At 36.3% G+C, this 25534-nt stretch overlaps 1 protein-coding gene across 1 annotated transcript in view; it reads left to right on the top strand.

Annotated features, from left to right (window-relative positions):
- Positions 1–25534, top strand: part of LOC120779765 — a gene marked incomplete at its 3' end in the record, with an annotated part of 170399 nt that overhangs the window by 101228 nt on the left and 43637 nt on the right. Inside the window, exons 6-7 of the mRNA XM_040112145.1 lie at positions 2594–2678; positions 8680–8868. Of these exons, the coding sequence (XP_039968079.1) occupies positions 2594–2678; positions 8680–8868 (274 nt within the window). The remainder of the gene's footprint in view (positions 1–2593; positions 2679–8679; positions 8869–25534) is intronic.

Below are 25534 nucleotides of genomic sequence, written 5' to 3'. Positions count from 1 at the left end.
AACGGGCAATTGCATGTTGGAAAAGAAGCGCGGCCTTAAACCTAGTGATCGACATAATCCCATTAAGAAACAATTTCTTTTAGAATTGAGTAAACAAATTTGGCTTAAAAATGACGTGAGTTAGTGCATAAATAATTGGTATATATATATGTGGATATGCATATTTATACTTATAATTATTCCTGCCAGCCAAAAATATTAAAAAAAACGAGTGAAAAAGAAGTTCTTGCCAAAGGCAAGAAGGGTAAATTTTAGAATAACCCCTAATTTCGGGGTTAAAATGAGTATGTACAAATGGAGAAGGTCCTAAAGATCAAGAAAATATATATATATATAGTTGCCGCTGACTTATGGTTTTTGAGATATTTGCATTTGAAGTTCAAAAATTCAACTATTTAGAACAAGTGTTTCTCCGATTTATAATGAATTTTACACTTAAATTTTTAACTTTTATATCCACTAACATTCGTTTCTAATCATTTATTTTATATTATATAGCGCAAAAATAACTTTTATTCAATATTTAATTTTTGTTCACACAATAACAAAAGGGTTGCATTATAACTAATAATCAGTGTTATCTTACGTACATATTTCACAGAAGAACCAAAAGAAATAAAGAAAATAAATAATACCCCAATGACAGGAAATAAATAACACATTAGTTTTTCGCATAGAATTCGTTTAATATTTGGCGGCCTTTGGCCGCGCTTAAAAAAAATAGCCCTGGTCGGACCAACACCTGGGCGTGATCAGTGCTTTCGCGTTGAACACCTTTCTGCACTGGTGGCCTTCGGCTGCTCTTAAAAAAAAATAACTCTGGCCGATCCAACACCGGGATTTATCAAGACAATAAAAATTCTGAAAGATTTTACATTACTCATTACTTGATAATGGATTTTATATTGACGTCATATTCACTGTGTTGTCTTATTTTTATTCCATTACCAAATATGGTAACACTAATTTTTTGCTTGTTTGCAACCATTTTCTTATTGCGTGAATAAATGGATTTCAACTAAAGTTTAACATGGAATTAAAGTTATTTTTACACTTTTAGTTAAAAATATAAACGTAAAATTAATTATAAATCGGATAAACACTCGTTTTAAATAGTTGAATTTTTGAACTTTAAATGCAAATATCTCAAAAACCATAAGTCAGCGGCAACTACATATATATATATATTTTCTTGATCTGGAGAACCTCCTCTGTCCGTACATACCAATTATAAGCCCGAAATCGGGTTATGTTATTCTAAATCCCAGCCGGCAAGAATATTTTTTTTAAGGTTTTTAATACTACAAACAAAATTAGAAATCTTAAAAGAGGACTGTACTGAATTATAATTAAACTAATTGTTATATAATATATAAATTTTACAAAACAAAATTAAAACAATTAAAGAAAACTGTGAAAACAAATCTGAAACTAAAAGAAGAAGTGTAATGTTTAAAATATCAACTTATTTTTATTGAAATTGTGAAGAACTTAACTTTGAATAATTACCAAAGCCAACATTTGGACGATAACAATTTTTGTTACATTTTTGAAAACAAGAGTATTCAAAACAAAAGCTAGACAACATCAACTACGATTTATTTTAAATGACAATATTTCAAAAATTTGAAAAATGTCCGATTATTTCGAAAGAGTATACAAATTTGAAAGAAATTAACGTTTTTTACAACTTTGATAAACTAATAACGCCAACATATGGACAATTACAATATATATTGTTAAATTCGAAAGTATAAGCAGTAGTTAACGGTTAGAAAACCAATTATACTAAATAATCAAGGAAAAACTTTAGCCTCGTTTGCACCGATACTCGTACTAGAATACTCCCAAGCAAAAATGCTTACATACAAGAACTTGATTTTGATCGACCAGTTATTGTGAAAGATTTATGCTATATAGGTCCGATCTGAAATTCTTCGTGAAGATATCTAGTCAAAAAGAAAAAAATCCTCACAAGAACATGATTTTGATCGTTAGGCTTATATGTGGTATTCGACAGTCTATGTTTTCCAGCTCTGACCACAAACTGTAATCCAAAGGATTCATATCTGATCTTCCAGCCGGCCAATCAATCATCCGCAGCTATAGAATCAGGAATATTGCTTTTAAGCCACTGCTGGGTAGTTTTTGTCTTGTATGCTGAAGCTGAATCTGGCTGGAAAAATCAATCCTCTGCATCGAAGAGAGTATTCCTTAACTTCTTAACCAAGCCTTCTAAAGCATCCTGCTGCTACACTTTTGCCCCAGTCTTATCTTCACAGAAGTTAAGAGGTGTAAAGCCTTTACAGGACACTCACCACCTTCCATTACAACAGCTGAATGGTGATCATCTTGAACCCTTGAAATAAAATTTTCTGTGAACATTTTTTTTATCTATAAAAAATATATACTGACTGAAGAAGCCATCTGATGAATCTAATTATCTTCAAGCTGGCAAATATTGATTTTCAATCGAGTTCTTTTTTTGTCTAGCCCATTGTCTCATGTTAATATGTATATTCATTTTATTAATAATAATCCTTCTTTTAATTTCATTCGTTTCATATTTAATGGCCTAAAATTTAAAATGAAGGAGTCAACAAACGCTCCAAAACATATCGATTTGCTCAAAATCTTTACGCCAGCGACAGATGCCAATGAAATTGTTCCAAGAAATCGTAAGTACAACTATAGCTATTTAATCAATGGTGATACGTTTTTACATGCATATGTACATATATACATGGATACGGACATCCAATTGCTCAAAATACAGTATAATACTAACCGACTACAGTGGGGAGTAAACAAATTTATATATTCATTTACTTCAATGTTTTCTTTTTTATTCGTTCCAAAATTCGATAAAAAATATATAAGTACTTTTCCTCACCATTCTATATGACAATATTTAAAGAAATTAATATTAAAACTTTATCGCTCACTACTAGAGTGCTTTTATAATTTATTTTTACAGATCACTTCCAAAATTCACATGCCCATAAGCATTTAGACCACATACATAATTGTAAATATTTTTTTAATTCAATTACACTATTAGTTGTTAATGACTTGTTTGAAAGGAATGCTAATTACATGAATGGAATAACTACCTTATTAAACCTTCGAAATACGTTGCACCTAGTACAATAATAGTGTTTACTTAACATTTGTTTGATATAAATAAAACTATCGAAAATATTCAAAATATCGAGATAAAGTGTTACCTGTCTGCTCATCCGTTCATTGATCTGTCAGTGAAAGTAACAGTTTAAAAAATAAACAGAGACATCAGCCAGTTAATTATAAAACAAAATATACGACTTTAACTCAGTCACAAAATAAGCTAAAAAATTTGATTTTGGTATAGATCAGCATAGCGCTAGGTCTGTATGCGGTTTGAGAAGCTAGAGTAATGGTGTGTAATTAATGTATTACTCATAGTAATCAAAGGATAATATGAGGAGTATTCAAAAAATTACAAGAATTTTTGTATTATGAAAAAATACTTGTTCATTCGCCTACATTAGAATTGACGCGTTTAAAATAGTCCCCATTCGCTATTATGCACTTATACCAGTGCTTCTTCCAATCTCCGGAATACTTTTCAAACTAATTTTTCGGGATGGCCTTTAGCTCTTTCAGCGATTTTCATCTATCTTGTATAACGACGGCCTTTTAACGCTCTCTTTATTTTCCGAAATGGGGACAAATTTAAACGGAGTCTGGGGCATCATTCAGCCGTGTCCAGCGTAGACACGAGCACGTATTTGCGATGTGTGCGAATAACGTACTGCCCGTAAAATCGTGCGTAGAATATGAGAAGCGTTCAATTACAACGCAACAATTCGGTGGGAAATGGCCTCGGTAAGGATTATTTTTTATTAGAAAATAGTTTATTGAAATTAAGAAACAGAGATATGAGAAATCTTAAAAAGAAACAAAATAAAAACATATGTAATATATAGTACATGTGATACGTGAAGACATTTTGATCTTTGGCAAATTCCATCATTTTTATTCAAAATTGCGAGTTAAATAAATTAAATTTCACGAGTATAGGTTAGGTTCCAGCTCTCAAGTAAATGCTCAAGAAAAAAAATTCCTTATTTCTTAAGCTTAAGCTGTTACGCATTGTGAATGATGCACATTAGAAGAGCAAGTGAAAATAAACAAGAAAATATACTTATGTGTGTAACATGTAGGTACATATGTATGTGTGTAGTAACATATATATTTTCATTGCGATTTAAGAAATGTTGTTGATGATTGGTAAGTTTTATTCAACATTTCAAAATGAACTATACCTCATAATAATGATTTTAACTAATTTAGGATGAATTTAACGATTACTTTGAATTTCCTTCAAGAAACAATTGTTGATTTCATGTTTCTCCGCAAAACCAGCGTTGCCATATTGACATCTTATTGAAAAAATGTATTAAAATTTAGTACTACATTTCTTTAGAGCTGCATACTAGCAATAGGAAATTTACCGCAGAAAATTTCGTGACTATTTCTTAAGCGTTTTTTATATGAAGTTTTTACATTTCTTGAGAGCTGAAAACTACCCTTACACAAGAATGCAGATAAAATTTTTGACTACATATTAACAAATAAATATCATATATCCAATGGATGAACCGTGGAACATAGCAGCTGTGAAAACTAACCAAAAGACTGCGAATTTTATATCTTATTTACGCTGTGATCCTACGTAAAATTAAGTCCGACTCCAACCTTAACGGATTCGGAAATTGGAAAAATGCTGCTAAAATTAAATGGTGCAGTGATGCCAACTGACTCTTAAGAGAATATTAGGAAATGTCTAGGTGACCAAGCGAACGTTAAACTGTTAATCCTAGTGTAAAGACCTGGATGAAATCATTAGCAACGAGGTTCTCTATGCTCTAAAAAAAGACGGAGGCTTTCAAACTGCACTCATAAAACTCCCGGTTTGGTAATTTTCTTATTCGGGAACACAGGCAGCTGCAGCGATTCTTCAGGTGTTTTTACCATGGGCACACAGGGAAAGTGTTCACAAACGAGGACAGGTCCAGAATTTGCAACAGATGTGGCAAATGCGAACATCAAGCCAAGGACTACACCAATAAGCCGAAATGTTTACTCTGCCTTAGGGCACGGTCCAAAGGAATTGAACGGTATATTATATAAGAAGGCTGCACAAGAAGTCGCATGAGATTCTTACAACTTAACCTTAATCATTGTCAAGAGGCGCATAACCTACTAAAGCAGACGATCGCTGAGAAGCAGATTGATTTGGCATTACTCAGCGAACCATATAAAACCGGTCAAGGGGTAAACTGGTCAAGTGACACAACAGATATGTATATGTATATATATAGAAATGTAACCCAGCTTCCGTCAACTGGGGTCTCTATCTCTTCCAATGGCTTTGTTCGGGCTAAAGTAGGCGACATACATATATGTAGTTGCTATTTCTCCCCAGCGTTAATGATGAAATATTTAGGAATATTATCGACAGCCTTGTGACGGATGCTCAATGTAGAACTAAATTTGTAATAACTGGCGACTTTAATACCTGGGCTGTTGAATGGGGATGCAAAAGAACTAATAGTAGGAAGCTTTTGCTTTCCTTGATTTTAATTGAACACAAGCAACCAATGCACGTTCTACAAAGGTGGCCGATAATCGGTGATAGACCTGTCCTTCGACCTACAAACTCTGAAGATTAGTTTCTGGCGATCCAAAAAATTCGACCCAGACCTCTTTGAAGAAGTCTGTACACCCACTACTATTCCCGACAATTTGTTGTCGGCTTACCAAGCTGCCTCATTGATAATAAGCCCCATTAAGGATGCGTGCCACGCATTAATGTCCAAGATTTCACGACGCAACACGAAGATAACGACATATGCGATTATTGCGGAGGCGAGATCATCGAGAATTTAGAGCACACTTTGTTTCATTGTACGAAAGATAACCAAGAAAGGCAAATTTTGAAAAATTCATTAGATATAGACCCAACTCCAGAAAACCTAGATGGTGGAATCACAAGAAAAGTGGAAAGCCGTATGCGAAATAGCAGCGAAAATAATGAAACACCAAAGAGCTGGAGAGCAACAACGTAGAAGAACTATAAAATGGACTACTAAAACGCGAGACACAAACCATGACTGGAGCAGACAAAAAGAGCTTGGGGACAAACACTGTACAAGGGCGGTTATGAGAAAAAACGACAAGACAGTAGGAAGTTTGTTCGGATTGAAAACACAAATAAAATCATCTTTGTTACCATAGTACAACAACCTTTCACAGGTCTATATTGTAATTTGATTTCCATTTTCACTATGGTATTTCTCGCACGAATCGGTAGGAAAAATCAAAAGAGGTTGATTTTCAAACAATCATTTTGAGCTTCTTATTGTGGCCATTGTGCTCAATTTCTATCTTCCAATAGAACACCGTTTTGAATCTCGTCGTTTAATATTCTCTGATCTAAATAAATGTTATTGTCAGTTAGTGAGAAAGATATTTCAATAGATTTAGACTGGAATGTTACTCTTAATATTATGATGATGCTTAAAATGTACTTGTATGATATCGGTTACAGCTTTCCCTTGGTTAAGGAGCGAAATTATTTCAGAAGAATTAAGTTCAGATGTTATTATTATTGTCACTTCTATTAATATCCATAACTTTCTGTAAGCAGCACATGTTTTACACAAAAATACTATAAACTCTATCAAAGACAAAATTATCAGATGAACTTTAAAAAAGGACTTAAAAATGAAGGACTTAAGTCGAGTAAATATAATGGGTTGTCAAAAAAGTCTTGCGGTATTTTTATTGATTTTATTTATTTTTTTTATTGAAATTGAAATGAATTTTTGATGACTCATGCCCAGCTCTTGACCGATGCTACGGCTGCTACTATGCCGGTCTCTTTCGACCAATTCAGCGATTTTATCGCAATTTTCGACGACAGGCCTTCCGGAGCGTGGCGCAGCTTCGACCACCTCTACACCAGAACGAAAACGTTGAAACCATCGTTGTGCGGTGGAAATGGAAACTGTACCGGGTCCATAAACTGCACAAATTTTATTGGCGGCTTGAATGCATTTTTGCCTTTATCGTAGTAGTACTGTAAAATATGCCGTATTTTCTCTTTATTTTGCTTCATGTTTGCGACGCTATAACTCACGAACGACTTAAAAGAAACGACAATCAATCAAGCGTGTTAGCGCGTGAAATGAGCTTTCCAAAAAGGTATAGCCTGACCCGATGCGACGAATAAAACTGGAACTACGCACTTTCAGCGCCAACTAGCGAAAGTACCGCAAGACTTTTTTGACAACCTAATATAATATTTATACCCTGAACACGGTATATTAAGTGTACCACGTTGTTTGTAACAATCAAAATAAACGTCGGAGATCCTACAATGTACACACTCCTCTTAAAGAAGTTGCTCATTTATCGGAACCTGCGATATGGGATCTCTATAACCATATATGATGAAATTAATTTTGCCTACAAATTTTTTGAAAACTTTGATATGCGAAGAAAAAACGCATAATTTTTTAAAAACCAATATACAAAGTGTGTTCCGAAATAAACAGGACTATATGTCGACTGTGCGTTAGAATCTTTATCGATTGTCCAGTGAGAATTTCATGACATTTCATCTATTGGAAATGAAGTTATTGCGTTTTAAGTGTCAGTATGTTTGTGTTATCGGTGCGAAAATGAGCTTCGAACAAAGAGCCAACATTAAATTTTGTTTTAAAATTGGTAAAACTTATACCAAAACGTTTCAATTGATGAAAGAAGTTTATGGCGATGATTGCCTATCCCGTAACAGAGTGCACGAGTGGTTTCAACGTTTTCAAAGTGGTCGTGAGGACATAAATGACGATCAACATGTGGGCCAATCAAAATCCGTGATCACCGTAAATTCCATCAAAACTGTGCGTTCATCAAAAATCAGCCAAATCATCATTGAAATTCATGGAAATAGAATTGAACATCTCCAAAACATCGATTTATCGCATTTTGACCAAACGTAAGCCCAAATACGAAAGGTGTGGGAACGGTTTGTTCCGCACAAATTGACAGACGACAAAAAATTGCTCAGAATCCAACATTTGAAGAAAGATTATTTGACCAAAAATCACATTTTAAACATAAACCACTCCCCGTATTCACCTTATATGGCACCGTGCGACTTCTTCCTTTTCGGAAAAATGCATTTGCTCATGAAAAGAAAGCGTTATGCAGACGTAAAGGTCATTCAAAAGGCTTTCACCGGCATACTGGCGGCCATATGAGCTAAAATACTCGTTCGACATGCTTTTGGACCGTGCAAAAAGCTGTATTGAAGCAGAAGGAGACTATTTTGAATAAAATAAATTAATACACACTAAAGAGCTGAACAAAGATACCCTTCAAATTCCAAGTATCGTCACAGTGAGTGCGTTGATACTATACCAAAACAAAAGTTTGCAGAGAATTTAGTAATAGCTTATTATAATATAAGTTTGACACACGAAAATTATGTACACGTTGATCTAAAGAAAACACAAAACAGATAAATAAAATAAATTCGAAAAGCGTATCACCTATTTTCTTATATACATATATACATATATATATACATTAACTTTCTCTGATTTCAAACGAAATAAAAAAATCTAGGCAAATTGTATTCCTCATCGGCGTTTTATTCACCTGCATTGCATCCAACGGTGGAAGATCAGGTGGAACTAGCACGCAGAATATCACATTCATTGAGCGACATAAGCAACCAGAAATCGAAAGGCCAATCAATGTATGTGAACCGCAAAAAACGCTCTGTTAAATGGGTTCACGAAGGTGCTGGGCAAGGTACGATATTTTTTATACATATGTGGACATGTATGTATGTATGTACAACGTATGTATGTATGCATGTATAACAAAATTTGCAAATGGGACATGCATTCTCTGTCAAATAAACAATAGGCCTCTTTGTGCCATGAGTACTAATGAGAAAGAGTTGTTCCCTTTCCTAGAGTTTAATAATGCAACAACAAAATAATCCAGCTCAATATTTTCTATCGTTGATAATACAGTTCAGTTGGCTTATTTATTTATCGAAAAATATGATATTAATAGTATAAAATACTTATTTGTGTCAAATAATTTCAATTTAAAAAAGTGACATATCTTAAATACATTGCACTTTTGATTTTTTATACCCACTAAGCGTGATCCTTTGCCAGTAGTACCTAAACATCAGACCTCTTATGGCGTTGGACAAATGGAAACTCCACATTTCTAAAAATGTCAAGAGCTAAAAGAAATTATGAGAAGAAACAACTCTTTAAATTTGTCAAACTTTTTATATGTTCTTCTTTCATTTGGTCTTTTTGAAGTGACCTAATCTACCTAATGTCTATTTTCCTATTGTGTTTTGATGGCATGCATTAACTTCTCCGATATATGTATTTATATATGATAAGATGTCATAAACGCTTTCAAGACTCAATATCTTTATTTTATTAATAAAATAAAGGATGACTAAAACCAGAAGAAAAATATGGCAATTTATCAAACTATGTTCTCCCTCTGTAGTGAAGCTTCACACAAATACCAAAATTGAGATATTCTAATCATTCAGACTTATAGCGGGATTCTGTAACCAGTCTCTAGTCTCTATTTGAGCCATTTTGAGGTAAAATCTCAATTTGTGACTAGTTACTATTCACTAAACAGTCTCTAGCGTTAGTCTCAAAATATTGACTCAAACTTGAGACCTGGTACTTAGCAGGTCACAAAACCAAAAAGAACTCTTGTCTTCCATTTTGAATATACTGAATAGAGATCATCACAGATATTAATCGATTGTAGTTATTTTCTATTTTGTAAGCAACTCAAACACGAAAATGTTAAAAATAAATCCATTTTACATAAATTTCGTAAATATTATGAAACAAAGTCAACATATATTTTTACTTTTATTGATAATTATGTTTTTTGACTATGTTATAGAAAATTTAATATTTGTTATCGACATATTTATTTTCATTCAAGTTTAAAAACATCTCTGAATAATGAATTGTAATAGATTTTGTGACTGTCACTTACAGAATAGCAAAATCGTCTCAAGTCTCAAAATCTCAAATTTAGAGACTTGAGACAGTATCACAGTACAGAATCGCACGGTTATACTAGTATCTTGGATATTTGGAAAGAGAGTGTATTTCCATTGGCGAAAAAGAAATTTACGAAAGGAAGCACGCTCCCGCAGAATAATAATTAAATACAATTTTGTGAGCATCTGTTTGCATTAATATTATATTGGACTTCTTAGGGATGTCGGACAATTTTCTAGGTGGAATAATTTTGTATATTCATTTTTAAAGACAAAAAGAGTTCCTTTCGTTCTAAGAATTTATGATACACCAAGGCTATTTGTACTTTGCTTTGTTTAAATGGTTGCCTTCAAAGCAACGAAACTGTTTGAAACTCATCTTGAAAAATTTTCATGGGAACATTTTTTATACTCTTGCAACCAGTTGCTACAGGGTATTACCTAAAACTAAGCGAGATAGATATATATATACATATATATATATAAATGATCAAAGTGACGAGAAAAGTTGAAATCCGGTTTACTATCTGTCTATCCGTCCGCCCGTCGGTGCAACGGTACAAGTTGTAACTTGAGTAAAAATTGAGGTATCTTAATAAAACTTAGTATGTGGGTTCCTTGGTAAAAACGACCACAAATCGTCATTAACCGAAAACATACAAAGTGCCTTAACTAAGCAATAACTTAAGATATAAAGCTATAATTTGGCAAGGTGGATCGCAGTAGCAAGGGGCACCCGTGTGTAAAATATCTAATAAGTTTAATGTTCATATCTAATAAGTCATGTGTAGAAGTTCACGCAAGTGAGGAAAGTTCTCTGATCGCCATTCACTTGGGAGTAGCCAGAAACGATTATTTTACATATGACTCAAGTAGCTCAAGTAGTAGGACTTCTGGCCCTAGTTAGTATCCTCTAACCATTTGAAGGCGAGCTAAAGTGAGAAGGTGATGTTTCACCCTCCACAGGGTGATGTGCGCTGGGTTTGGGACCCACAAGTAAAAAACGCCTCCAATATAAGGATTACGATTTAAGGGCATGTACCTGGAATGTCCGGTCTCTTAATTGGGAAGGTGCCGCTACCAAGTTGGTTGATGTCCTCGTTAGTGTGAACGCTGACAGCACCGCCGTCCAAAAAATGCGATGGCCGGGACGAGGACTAAGACGAGCAAATTCGGTTTGAGATTCGTGGTATGAGAGAGAACCCGTCGCCGAGTACTGTCATTCACCCCGGTGTACGAACGCATCGTGCTTTGCGACTTTAACGATAAGGTGGGCAAGGAAGTCACAAGGCAAAGATGTTTGGCACAACAGTCGGTAAATTCAGCCTCCTCGAGGAAACATCTCCACTTCACTTCACCGGGGCCCGAAATATGGTTATCTGTACTAAATTCCGGCACAGAAAAATTCATCAAGCTCCCTGGCTGTCTCCGGGCCGAAAAGCCACCAACCAGATCGATCATGTTGTAATAGACGGAAGACTCGTCTTCAGTGTTTTAGACGTGCGTACGCTTCGAGATCCTAACATCGGGTCGAACCACTATCTCGTTGCAGCCAAAACTCGCACCCGCCTCTGTGCAGAAAAAAACGCACGTCCATAAACATAAGACTAGACGTCGAGAAATTGTAATCACAACAGACAGCCGAGCGATTTCGACTTGCACTCCAGCGGTCTGAGAGCACTCGTCAACATCTCGGTATAAGGGAACTGTGAGACGGCATTTCAAGCTCCTTACGTATAGCTGCAACCAAACCATTGGTTTACGGAAAAAGCAAAAGAATAACTGGTACCATAAGGAGTTCCGTGTCGAAGCGGAGTGAAAACAGACTGCCTACCTCGCAACGTTACAATCGACAACAACACCTGTGGAATGGGATGAAGAGGGAAGAGAGACCCATTTGCAGACAAAAAAAGAGAGAGGCCAAAATGCGTGAGTACGAAAAGCTTGACAAGCTGGCCGACAGGGGTAATGCTCGAAAATTCTACGAAAAGATGCGGAGACTTAGAGAAGGTTTCAAGACCGGAGCATACTTTTGTAAATCCCCCAAAAGTAATCTAGTGACTGATACCCAGAGTATACTAAAATTATGGAGGGAATGGAGAAGTGTTCCCTCTGCTGAATGGCTGTGAAATATAACGTCAGGGGACGGCGAACCCGATTGCCCAATCCACGAAAAGGGAAACCCCACAATCTGCACCAACTACCGTGGGTTTAGCCATCGCATATACTTATATATACGCATATACATATATATTGTGTGAAAGAGTAAAGCCCACCGTCAACAAACTGATTGGATCTTATTACACCTAATAACAAGTGACCAGAGATTCAGCATGCGCCAAATCTTGGAAAATACTCGTAAAAAGAGAATCGACACGCACCACCTCTTCGTCGTCTTGGAGAAAATAATTCGAGCTGCAGAACTAAACAGAGAAGGTACCATCTTCTATAAAAGTGTACATCTACTGACGTATGCTGATGATATAGATATCATTGGCCTTAACAACAGCGCTGTTAATTCTGCTTTCTCCAGAATGGATAAGGCAGGAAAGCAATTGGGTCTGGTGGTGCACGAGGGCAAGACGAAATACTCTTGTTATCAAACAGACAATGGTCACGACTATGCATCCACGTCATTGTTTACGATCATAACTTCGAAGCCGTACATAATTTCATCTACCCTGGAACCAGCATCAACACTAACAACAGCGGCAGCCTCAAAACCCAACGCAGGATATCCCTTGCCAACAGGTGCTACTTCGGACTAAGTAGTGCAGAGGCATGGACGATGACAACATCTGATGAGTCGACCTTACGAGTTTTCGAGAGAAAAGTTCTGCGAAAGATTTATGGTCCTTTGCGCGTTGGCCACGGCGAAGATCGCATTCGATGGAACGATGACCTATATGAGATATACGACGACATTGACATAGTTCAGCGAATTAAAAGAGAGTGGGTACGCTGTGCTAGGTCATGTTTTTCGAATGAACGAAAGCACTCCAGCTCTGAAAGTATTCGACGTAGTACCCGCCGGCGGAAGCAAAAGAGGATGAAGATATCCACTCCGTTGGAAAGACCAGGTGGAGAAGGACGTGGCTTCACTTGGCATTTTCAATTGAAGCCGCGTTGCGAAAACAAGAAGACTGGCGCGCTGTTGTTAACTCGGCTACAACTGGGTAAGCGGTTTCTACGGCAGTAAAGAAGAAGACATATCTCCTAAACCACTAAAGTTAAAACAACCAAAGTTTTGAGTACAAATCTTATGAGGACTTCTACCGACAGTGTGAAAATGGATGAATTCGGAGGATGGCTTACTCCCCATTTAACGGTACTGTTCAAAATTACTAAAAGCGCAATAAATGAGAAGGTTTTATGAGAGCCGGTGAGAAAATTGGACAATAATTACCTCGAGAAATACATCTCCTTTAAAACGCATATCAATTTTTTTGTTTCAGATGATCCGATACAGAGTTATAATGTTCCCCACTTTTTTTCAAGGCGGTTCTGGTACTCATGTCGCCGCAAAAAAAAACACAAATATATGTCCTTTTTTGCCTTAAAAAGTTAAACCCCATCAACCATTTATGTGTTTACCTGGATGTAAAGTTAACTTAATGCTTATATTGACATAAACAAAGAGGTCTATTAGTTTCCATAAAATGAATGAATGTATGCAGTTATATCCACTCTTATGTTGATTAATATTGGAGTTTTGTACTGAGATACAGTCACAAGTGTCTAAATAAGAGATTTTAAGTTACGAGATAATATTTGTGATTTGAGACGATTTTGCAATTCAGTATGTGGCAGTAATAAAAATCTCTTAATTGAAAACGATCAATCAGCTGTTACATTATGTTATGTAGAGATGTATATAAACTTTAATGAAAATAAACATGTCGATAACAAATATTACAATTACTATTTTCAGTCAAAAAGGCTAATTTGCTATAAAAAAATAAAAATATATGTCGATCTTGTTTCAGAATAATTACGAAATTTATGTTAAATTGATTTGTTTTTTAGTTTTTTTCGTATTTGAGTTGCTTACAAAATATAAAAAGTCGACAATCAATTAATATGTATGATGATTTCTATAAGTGAAGTGTCAGTATATTAAAAATTCCCAACAAGCGTTCTTTTTAGTTTTGTGACCAACTAACTTTCAGGTGACAATTTTGAGAAAATATTTTGTGACTAAAGATTAGAGACTGTATTGTAAATAATAACTTGTCACAATTGAGACTTTACTTAAAATGTCTCAAATAGTGACTAGATCTGCGCTATAAAACTCTCAATCTTAACCCATAGAAAAATGATTATAACAGTCAAGAATTGTGCATAGAAGGCACACAATTGTTGAAATTTGCGTTTGTTTTTAAGTTCATTGACATATTGGTTTTCTCAAAGGTTTCTTAAAGCCAATAAATTGACAAACTTTCCTAATACAATAATAAAAGTTTCGTGCGTTGATACAATTAAGCCAATACTACCATTTTTTTCTTTATTTGCATTAATTATGCTTATTAATAAGCTCTCTACCGCTTTCCCTGTGTATTTTAACATTTAAAAACTGTTAAATTTGCTATAATTGATTGATTGATGATTAACGCCAAATACGTCCTATGGAGTATTTTCTGACAAACAACCTACTGAGCAAACCAAAGATAAGGAGATGAATATTTCAAATCTCGTGGTATTGACAGTTGATAAATTACAGTTAATCGCATGACTTTGACCAGAAATAAAAAAATAAACCAAATAAATGTTTGATTTTATGAAGCCACAATGGGCCTGGAACTTTTAATAGATAGCAGGCATTCAATTGACATTTTTCCGAAAATTAATAAGGGAAATTATTATAATAACTAACTATAAGGTTTTATTTCACGCGCGCATTAAAGTACGGAATACAAAAATAAATGCTATTATTCAGATGTTAACTCATGTTTTATATATGATAATTCGGGTGGTGGAGCACGGTGTGGCTCGTTCCGTAGTTGTGGTTGGCCGTGAGGAAACGGTCGGCGCAAATTATTCCACACAAATATTAATAAAAAAACAAAAGTTTTCTTATAATAAATATAATTTTATTATAAAATTTGGAAAAACCACCACGTCTGGATCTGTGAGTTGTCGCAAAAGTTGCTCGTTGTCTGTCGTTGTTTGCTCGCAGACGATGCTGGTTTTTTCAGGTATTTTTTGAGCACTTGTATGAGTTCGCCCTTGACATCGAGTCGTATCTTTTCGGGCACACGTTTGATCTCCTCGTAGAGTGAGAGCAAGAAGAGCCTATCGGGATCACGATTCTTCCGTTTTTTGCTCTTTTTTGAAAAAGCATCTTGTATGAATTGCAAAAGTTTCTCCTCAACTGCGGATTTTCGTTGCATTGCGGCTGCAGCATGTTGTTGGTGGCGCAACAGATGCGAGTGTAGGCTGTCGTGGAATGCCTGCAGGTGTGGCATCGAATAGTGTTGTTGTGACAAACTACTTCCAGATACGTGGTCACCGTTGTGCGATTGCATCCCAACGCCGGGTTCTCGAAATGCACAACCATGCGTTTCGGTGTGATTCGATGAGCCGGGCGCATCATTTGTTTCACCATCATTGTTAGCATAATCCTGTTGTTGCTACTGCTGCTGCTGATGCTGCTGTATAAATATAAAATTAGTATTATTTTCACTACAAAAATGGTTTTGCGTTTGTTGTTGAGTTATTGCTGAATTTTATATTTGAAATTATTACCCGCTAAGGGGATATTGGGTAACCTTTTGACAATTGAAGGGTTAATTGATCTGGATGGAAGCAGTCCAGTCAATTTTGGCAGTACTAACGCTTCCGCTTCTAGTTTTAAACTTTTGTTGGGGGCGAGCCAGTTGTGATCGAGCATACCGATTGAACTCGTCCTAACACGGTATTATTCAATCCTGAAAGTCGTGTGCTGACCTTTTTGCTGGTCAGATTTAAGCGTTACTGAATACTGTTGCTTACGAAGGTTGCTTCAGATCCCGAATCAATCAGGGCTCTGACAGTGAAGGTGCTCTCGTTGTGACATATAGTCACCATGGCTGTACCTAAGAGCATGCTTCGATAGGTAGGCACATTTGAAACATTGGCCTTAATAGAGGCCACATGAGATTTAGTAGAAATCTCAGTAGTGTCTGTGCTGTCGATATCTGAGCTATTTCCTCACTCTGATCCCGGTGAATCATAGAGTGATGTCTCTGTTTACATTTGGAACAATTAAACAGACTTTTACAATTTTTGATTTCATGTGAGTCCGATAAACAGTTTAGGCAGACGTGGACCGTGCGTTAGGCTGCATCTCAATGAATCTTTGACAAGTTTTAAAAATGTGAGATTGAGATGAGCACATTTTACATTTAATATTGTTTGTCTTGGCGTGATGGGAATTGATGGGCTTGGATCCAATCCTTAACTGCGAGGTTGGTATCCGACCTTCACCATTGGCCGACCTAATCTTGAGTTGAGTACCTAACTCGTCTTTGAGGTTTGATACTCTCTCTAGCGTTTTAACCCGTTTGGTTAGAAACTTGTCTAACTCAACCCATTTTGGGATCTCTAAATCCGAATCCAGACGACAGTCCCAAAACGACAGTGTATAGTCCGGTAGTCGGATAGAACACAAATACGTAAATATGGCATCCCAGCTATCTATATTGAGTCCATGTATTTGTAAAGCTGAAATGCAGCTATTTATCTCCCGCTGTAAATTTCTAAGTTCGGTCTCAGATTCTGTTGAAATGTGCGGAATCTTGAACTGTAAATTTAATTGTGTGTTGACAAGCACTCGCTTGTCGCGGCTTTGGTTGAATGCCGTGAGGTTGTGCATGTGTTCACTCATCAAGGCCGTGCAGCACACATAAGCGTGGTAACAGCTTGAATATTTAAGCTTAATGTCGTCAATTGAGCTTGTGTCGGAAGAATCCACCTTTGGCAAACACAACTTGTATTCTGACGTTACCTCTGCCCACAGAGATTTTAGTTCAGCTTGTTGTACTTCAAGAGAGTAGTCACTTTGGTTGTTAGCTGTTGGAGTAAAAGACTCCTCAAACTCCAGTACAGCGTCTGCAGCTGTGGTAAAGGCCCTGATGGATTCCATTGTGTTCGAAAATTGAACCGGAACTGCAAAATCGGATCTAAAACTTGGAAATTAAAATTTAAAAAATATTTACAAATATGTTGCAAAAAGTTCAAAAGTTACAGAATCAATCACGGACAAACTACAAATTGAGTTGATGATAGGTAGTGCGTTGTTTCTTTATAAGGCGTGAAATTTCGAAAGAACAAAAACAATTAATAAATTTAATAAAGTATTTTCTTGGTTATAATTTAATTTGAATCTGCTTGCTGCGAAATCGTCCCAATGCACTTGCACGCCTAGTCTTCGACTAAGTACTCAAACAAAAACTCATTTGTGCTTAGTTGCTTTATTTAAATCCAAATACAAATACTAATAAAATTCACAAGCACTTATTTGATTTATATAAACTATTCACTTTCACTTTTGTTCATGGGGTTATTTTCGAATTCACCACTACACTCTTCTGTTTGTTGCTGTCCTTCTGGGATGGCTGCTGCGCTGCTTTGCCTGTTCTGCTCTGCCTTTGCTACCTTGCCTTAGCTGTTTGGCTTTCTTGCCCTGTTCTAATTTTTGGTGTCGCTCACTTCACTTGTTTTAATTTTTGTATTTTTATACCCTGAACAGGGTATATAAAAATTGTCACGAAGTTCGTAACACCCCCAGAAGAAATCATCGGAGACCCTATAAAGTATATATATAAATGATCGGTATGTCGAGCTGAGTCGATTTAGCCATTAGTCTGTCTGTCCGTCTGTCTGTCTGTCTGTATATATACGAACCTTCAGTTTTTAAGATACCGTTTTGAAATTTTGCAATCGTCATTTTCTCTTCAAGAAGCTGCTCATTTGTCATATAGCTGCCATACACACTGAACGATCGGAATCAAGTTCTTGTATGGACAACATTCACATTTGACATGATATATTCACGAAATTTGGTATATATTATTTTCTAAAGCAACAATGTAATCTCCGAAGAAATTGATTAGATCGGTTAACTATAGCATATAGCTGCCATACAAACTGAACGATCGGTATCAAGTTCTTGTATGGACAATTTTCACATTTGACAAGATATATTCACGAAATTTGGTATATATTATTTTCTAAAGCAACAATGTAATCTCCGAAGAAAATGTGCAGATCGGTTGACTGCATATAGCTGCCATACAAACTGCACGATCGGAATCAAGTTCTTGTATGGACAACTTTCACATTTGACAAGATATATTCACGAAATTTGGTATATATTATTTTCTAAAGCAACAATGTAATCTCCGAAGAAATTGTTCAGATCGGTTAACTATAGCATATAGCTTCCATACAAACGGAACACATAGTTACTAACAGAAATGCACCTGTGAAGGGTTTTTAGCTTCGGTGCAACCGCTGCTTAAGAGCATATTGTCACCGGTTCGTCCACCGATTGTCCGTGTGAATGAGGTCAGCATCAGGTATGTGACGCAAGTCAAATATCTGGGACTGACCATGAGTGAAAGGATGTGTTTTACTCCACACGTGGCGAATGTGAAGGAGCGACTGCAGGCAACGGTAGGCACCATATATCGTGGCTTGTTTGTGGCCTGTGCTACTTATGGAGCCCCTGTATGGTGGGAGGCAGCCACGACTGTCTGGGGGTCTCAAAAACTCCTCTCAATCCAGCTTTGCATGATGCTTGCTTGTTTGCCTGTATGTCGCACCGTCTCAACGGATGCGATGCAGGTCTTGTTAGGTGCACCCCCTCTTGACCTGATTTTCATAAAGCGTGCTGTTGCGTTCAGGTTAAGAAGGGGCTTGAGTGTGTCATTGCTGCGGAATGACTTGATTTCTGACGATGATGTGGAGAGGGAGGGATATCTAGGGAGCAAGAGGCTCCTAGATGATACGGTTAGGTGTAGGTGGCAAGAACGTTGGGACAATAGTCCTAACGGCCGAGTGACGTACGAGTACATTCGGGACGTGGGGTTCTTTGTGGATAACCCAGACTTCAGATTTTGTCTGAGTCTGGGTTTCCTGCTTACGGGGCATGGGCCTCTGAATGCATTTTTGCATCAGAGGCACCTATCGGATACGTCGGGGTGTCTTTTTGTGGGGCAGTTTTAGAAAACTGGTCGCATTTAATTGCGGAGTGCCCGATGTACTCGGACATTAGGGATCTGGGTGGTATGGGGATTAGCTGGACTGATGGACGATTAGATGTTAGTGGTGTGATCTCCACTAGGAATACCGAACAGTTAGGGTCGTTTGCGCGTGAATTATTTAAGCGGCGAAGGCGGTTAGCTGGAAATTAGGGTTAGTTTCTGTATGATTGGTGTGTGTAAGTGATGTGTGTGTGGGGTCCAACCCCTGGCCAGCAGTCCAGAGTCGTATGGAAGCTCAACTGGTAGTAGTTTCGGCTACGAGGTCTGACCGGAGACTTAATTCTGGTACCACGGGGAGCAGGAGCCCTAGGAGTTCGCTCCAACCTGCTCGTGCGGACTGGCCCCTCGGGGAGTATCGTGGTGGTTGTGGTTAAAACCAAATCGCGGGAAGAACTGACTTTGTCAGTTGAATGTGGAGTTGCATTGCAACCGGGTGCCGGACCCAAAGCACAGCAGAGGTTTTAGATGGGCCTCGAACCCTACCAAGGTGGTTAGTGTATCCATTCCACACTGCCAATTGGTACTGAAAATGCTTTGCATTCTCAGTGCGCTGATCAACGCATTGATTTGATCCGCTGTGCTTTTGAGCGCCGTGGAGTAAGGCTGTCGTCAGCAGGTGCCCACATAAAACACACCGGACGTTGTCACCTACTGATGAGATTGAAGCAATCGAAAATAAACGACCAGAACTGATCAACAGAAAGGCTTCCATCAGGACAACGATAGACCACACACATCTTTGATGACTCGGCAAAAACTGGGAGAGCTCGGCTGGAAAGTTTTGATGCATCCACTATATAGCTCTGACCTTGCACCATTGAACTACCATTTGTTTCGGTGAATGCAGAACCCCTTGTAAAGTCGGCTTCAATTGAAAGCTACGTTTCGCAATTTTTCGCCGAGAAACCAGAAAAGTTTTACACTGAAGGAATACTTGTAATGTCTCTAGCGGAATAATGAATAGTGGAAAGACTACCCAATATTAAAACAGAACAAAATATTTGAAGTATTTTCGACACAAATTTGTGATAGTTTTAAGTAATCGGAAATTAACCACAAAATTGTGATAAATTTAAGTATTTATGATTTAAGTTTGCACAGTAAAATTAATTGCTATACGAAGTTGTTTTGCTTTTACTATATTAGTTGTTAGTTAACTTCTGACTTTAATAATCTTAAGGACGGCAAAAAATTGCTTAATCGACATAATTGAGTTAACTATGTTTAAACGCGTTTTTCATAATTCAATTATGTGATTGCAGAGCAGTTACTCTTTAGATGGTTGTAAGACAAAAACTAAAAACTAAGACATATTATCGAAATATGAAAAAAATCGATTTTTGTTTTTTAATGTAACATTAGGTGTGCCCTTTAATGTTAGGTGAGACGGCAACAGAAGTTGGTGATGCCGATACAAACATTTTTAAAACGATCCACTTTTGACACTATATCAACTCTGATTTAAGGGGGGAGCCTGCTTTAGATGCTTCGAAAAATCTATTCAAAATATTGTCGAATCTAGAAGGGAAATAGTGACGGAGTGTCTAGCAGATATATGAGCGCTGGGGCAGAAAGCGAAAACTTTGACGCGCGATTTCTCGGTTTTTCATTTTTACGATGTTTCTTAATTGGCGGGCAGGATAGAAAAAAAACAAAACGTATGAAATTAATGCAAAATTTATTATCTTTGGCATTAAATTATCTTCTATTCAAATGAAAAAAAAACTTGGAAAAGTTAAGTTTGAACATATTTTTAAACTACATAAAGTAAAATTTTTTGGTCAAAAACCACTTTTTTGTTACACTTTTTTTTTGAATTTTCTTTGTTTAACTAGAAGATAAGTTATTAGGAAATATGAATCTCTTTGATTTTTTTATTTCGATAGAAATTGCGACCTGCATCCTGCCCGCCGTCCGACAAATGCACTGGCGAGATGCATCGGACAATTGCTTCCCTAAAACAGAATATCAAAGATTTCGTACACAAAAAATTTTTTTATAATGCCTAAATATATACGCTATAAACTCTATAAAGCCTAGATGTTTCGTTTTAATTAATTATTTCTTTCCTTCACAAAAACATCGTCAAAAAATCGATTTTCTGAAGCCTCTAAAGCAGGCTCCCCCCTTAAATTAACGTTTATTAAGGAATTGTCATATTTCTGACAGCATTGAAGAATGCTATAACTTACAATTTTCTGATTTTAACATCAAAGCAGAAAGAACCGATCTCCAAAAAAGCCACGTATACATTTCCTCTTTGTGCACCATTTAAATTTTATAATTTGTTCATTAAAGCTTCATACGCCTTTTATACTTTTGCAAGAAATTTGCACAAAGTATGGTATATTTTTTTTAAATTACCGTTTATTTATAACAACGAAAACTATACAAAGTGCTTTCCAAAATAAACAGTACTTAAAAAAACAAAAAAAAATGTTTTTTTGGCAAAATCAATTTATTTCATTCAAATTGTCTCCTTCTGCTTCAATACACCTTTTTGCGCGGTCCAAAGAAGTCGCACGGAAGAAAAGTCAGGAAGTCAGGTAAATAGGGGGAGTGGTTAATGGTTAAATAGTGATTTTTGGTCAAATAATCAAAAACCGTGTACACACCTTTCGTAAACCCAAATGTTCGGTCAAAATGCGATAAATCGATGTCTTGAAGATGTTCAATTCCATTTCCATGAATTTCAATGATAATTTCGGCTGATTTTTGATGCATTCACGCACAGTTTCGATGGAATTTCCGGTGATCACGGATATTGATAGGCCCACATGTTGATCGTCATTTATGTCCTCACGACCACATTGAAAACGTTGAAACCCCTCGTACACTTTGCTATGGGTCCGGCATTCTTCGACATAAACTTGTTTCATCAATTGAAACGTTTCGGTAAAAGTTTTACCAATTTCAAAACGAAACTTAATGTTGGCTCTTTTTTCGGAGCTCATTTTCGCACCGATAACACAAACATACTGACACTTAAAACGCAATAACTTCACTTCTAATAGATGAAATGTCATGAAATTCTCACTGGACAATCGATAAAGATAGCAGATTCTAACGCACTTGTCGATATAAAAATGGCGCCACCAAGGGGCGCTAGATTCATAAAGTCCTGTTTACTTTGGAACACTCCTAGTATAAAGTTATATACATATATCAAAACGAGTTGAATTTCGAATATCTGTCTGTCTACCTGTCGTGTCCCAACAAGGCACTCTGAGGATATTTATATTGCATAATAAGGAAAACAGACTATTTCTTTACACACAAAATACCATAATTCGAAAATTCATAAAGTGCTTTTCATGTTAATATTTAAAAACCACCCAAGGTCAAGTCTTCCATATTGTTTTTGTGTTAAAAATTAATAAAAATCTGGTCAATACTTCCCCTCGTCCCCAAACACCTAATATATGAAGTTTTATATTATTTATGTTTTACAACGATAGAATGTCAAGCTGCAATATTTTACAACGGTTAATCAGAAAACTTTATCGTTGTTCAATTCACTATCAGAAGTTCGATACTTCGAAACATATAAAACTGATACCACTGGAACGTTAGTAAAACAAAAAAAAAAACATGACAAATTTTTTTAATTTGTTAAAAAAATTTTAGTCACCAAATGTGTAGATATAAGGCATAGTAAATAACATATATTACGGGCGGATCCAGACACAGTTTTTTTGATATAAACATTACCTTCAAACATTATGATTAATATTTCAAATATAGTAGTTGTCGGGGTATGTCGACGGATGGGGCCGATTGCGTTTAATTAAAAGATATTCGTTTAGTTTTAACGTTATAAATTTCACTTTAATATACATATATTAGGGTATATACATAAGTATATATAAATGCGTGTGTGTGTAACCAATAATGGTTAAGTGGGTTATTTGGAGATATAAATGTGTAATTCTATGTTAATTTATCTTATTAATGTAACCTGTTTCGAGTTCAATTTTCTTTATTCCTGGGTTGTTGTTGTTGATTCCCACGCTGTAGATGTGGTATGGATTCCTGGGTTGTATCCGTATTGTGTTGTGTTGTAGTTAGAGTTTGTACTTGACTTGTACTTTATATGGTAGTTGTTCACTTTGTTGTTAATTAAAAAAGAGAGAGTTTTGTTTTATCACTTGTTTAATTAAACTTCACTTGTCTCCGTGTTCGCTTGTATTTTATTTGTTGTATTGCTCCGTGTTCACTTGGATTGCTTGTATATCGCTGCTGTTGGCGGGATTATAATGACCTTTTTGTCAAAAGCGCGGGAAAATCGTCTTCTTTTTGTCTCCTTTTTCGCCTGTTGCGTGAAGTTGGGGCGGTTGATATTCCTCTGCATTACGCCTCTATTACTTTATGTAATTTGTGGGAGTAATGCAGAGGAGTATTTGTTTGGATTAAACAGTAGTCTTTATACAGTTTACATGGTGGAAAAATGTTAAATCGACCTTCTAATATCAAATCTTACTAAATAGTAAGTATAATATTGCAACGTATAATGCTGTAGTCAGTTCTCGTATTGAATAAAAAAAATTTCATAAAGCAAAACGATGTTGGCCAAGTTTTGAAAATGTCATGATGAGTGTACAGCAATGTCAGGCCGTTCAATCTATCTTTAAACATGTTCGTCCTCAGCCAGGATAGCGTTCAGAGCTCGCATTCGTCACAGGAAGTGTGCAGAATATCTGAAGAAACTTTTGAAAGTACAAACTTTTTCTGGAAGCAGCAAACTCAGTTGAAATCCATCCCAATTTAAATTTGCTGCTCTTGACTTCATGCAAGTTACTTTACTCGCTATATATTTTCGCCACGTGATCCAGGTGCATCCCAAGATAAGTTACTTCATTCGCTTGGGGTAGTAGAACATTGTTTATTTCAACTGTCCGACACGTTTCTGGTCTTAGCTAGAATGTAACATGCTTGCATTTCTGCTTATTAATATTTATACGGCAGTTTTCTAGCCATTCTTCGACAAAAGTTAAGAGCTGCTCTAATGCTCTGATGGGGAATTTGTTACGGCTTACTAGGGCTGTGTTATCCGCCAAAGTGGGTGTCAATACGTTAATGGCTGTTGGAAGGTCTGCTGTATATATTATGTACAGAGTTGGACATAGCACGCTACCCTGAGGTACACCAGGGTACCAATGTTTTATACAATTCTAAAGGTAGAATGTTTTTAGTCTTACAAGTATATAAAAGGCCTTCATGCCAGACCATATCGAACGCCTGAGCTACTTCTAGAAAAATAGCTGAACAGTACTCTCTGTGTTCGAATGCTTTCCTGATTTCGTTAGTAATTCTATTTACTTGTTCTACAGTGCCAATTTTAGCACGAAAACCGAATTGGTGCGTTGGTATTATATATTTTTTTCGTGGAGGAAAGGAGTCATCTTTGATAGTAAACCTTATTCAAATATTTTAGAAATACAGGGTAAGAGGCTTACTAGTCTGTAGGAAGACGTCTGTGTTAAGTCTTTTCCATGTTTATCTATCATTAAGATCTGCGACTATTTCCACGAAATTGGATAGTATCCGAAACCAAGGACTGCATCGAGAGCAAGAAGAGCACCGTTATAGCAATATTTGGTAACTCAAATTAGCATTTTTGGAGTAATTTTATCGTGTCCTGATGCCTTTTCGGATTTACATCCTTCATGATTCTAGCAGAATCTTCAGAAGTAGAAGCCCTAATAGTGGCAAGCGACTTATTTGCGGTATTGGTCAAAGTTGGCAACTTAAAGTTGATCTTTGGGCAATTAAGTTGAAATACCTATTCTAGGTAATTTGCATAGCAATTCGCCTTTTCCTCATCACTACGTGCCCATTTACTATTCAACTGTATTAGAGGCATGTTGGAATTTACTGGTGCTTTAAAAGGCTTTTGGACTTTCCAAAGGGAGTTTTGCTTGCTAGAATTTGAACACAGTTCCTTTATAAAATTCATAATTCATAATAAAATTATTTTTTTAGATATTTGTTAAAATAAATTTATGTTTATAGCTGCGCCCAGTACCACGTAGTGACTTACAGTCACTGTATGTAAACATTGTTTTGATATAGATAACGGATCAACATGTGCAAAAGTTGGCTCTTCATAATTTGCAAAGCTGATATTTTTACTACATATTTATTTCATTTCTTCTTGTATCATTCACAACAG

This window comes from Bactrocera tryoni, unplaced genomic scaffold (genome assembly GCF_016617805.1).
Source record: "Bactrocera tryoni isolate S06 unplaced genomic scaffold, CSIRO_BtryS06_freeze2 scaffold_11, whole genome shotgun sequence".
NCBI classification, from domain to species: domain Eukaryota; kingdom Metazoa; phylum Arthropoda; class Insecta; order Diptera; family Tephritidae; genus Bactrocera; species Bactrocera tryoni.
The sequence above is the reverse complement of the archived record's forward strand: the minus strand, read 5'-3'. Positions and strand labels throughout refer to the sequence as shown.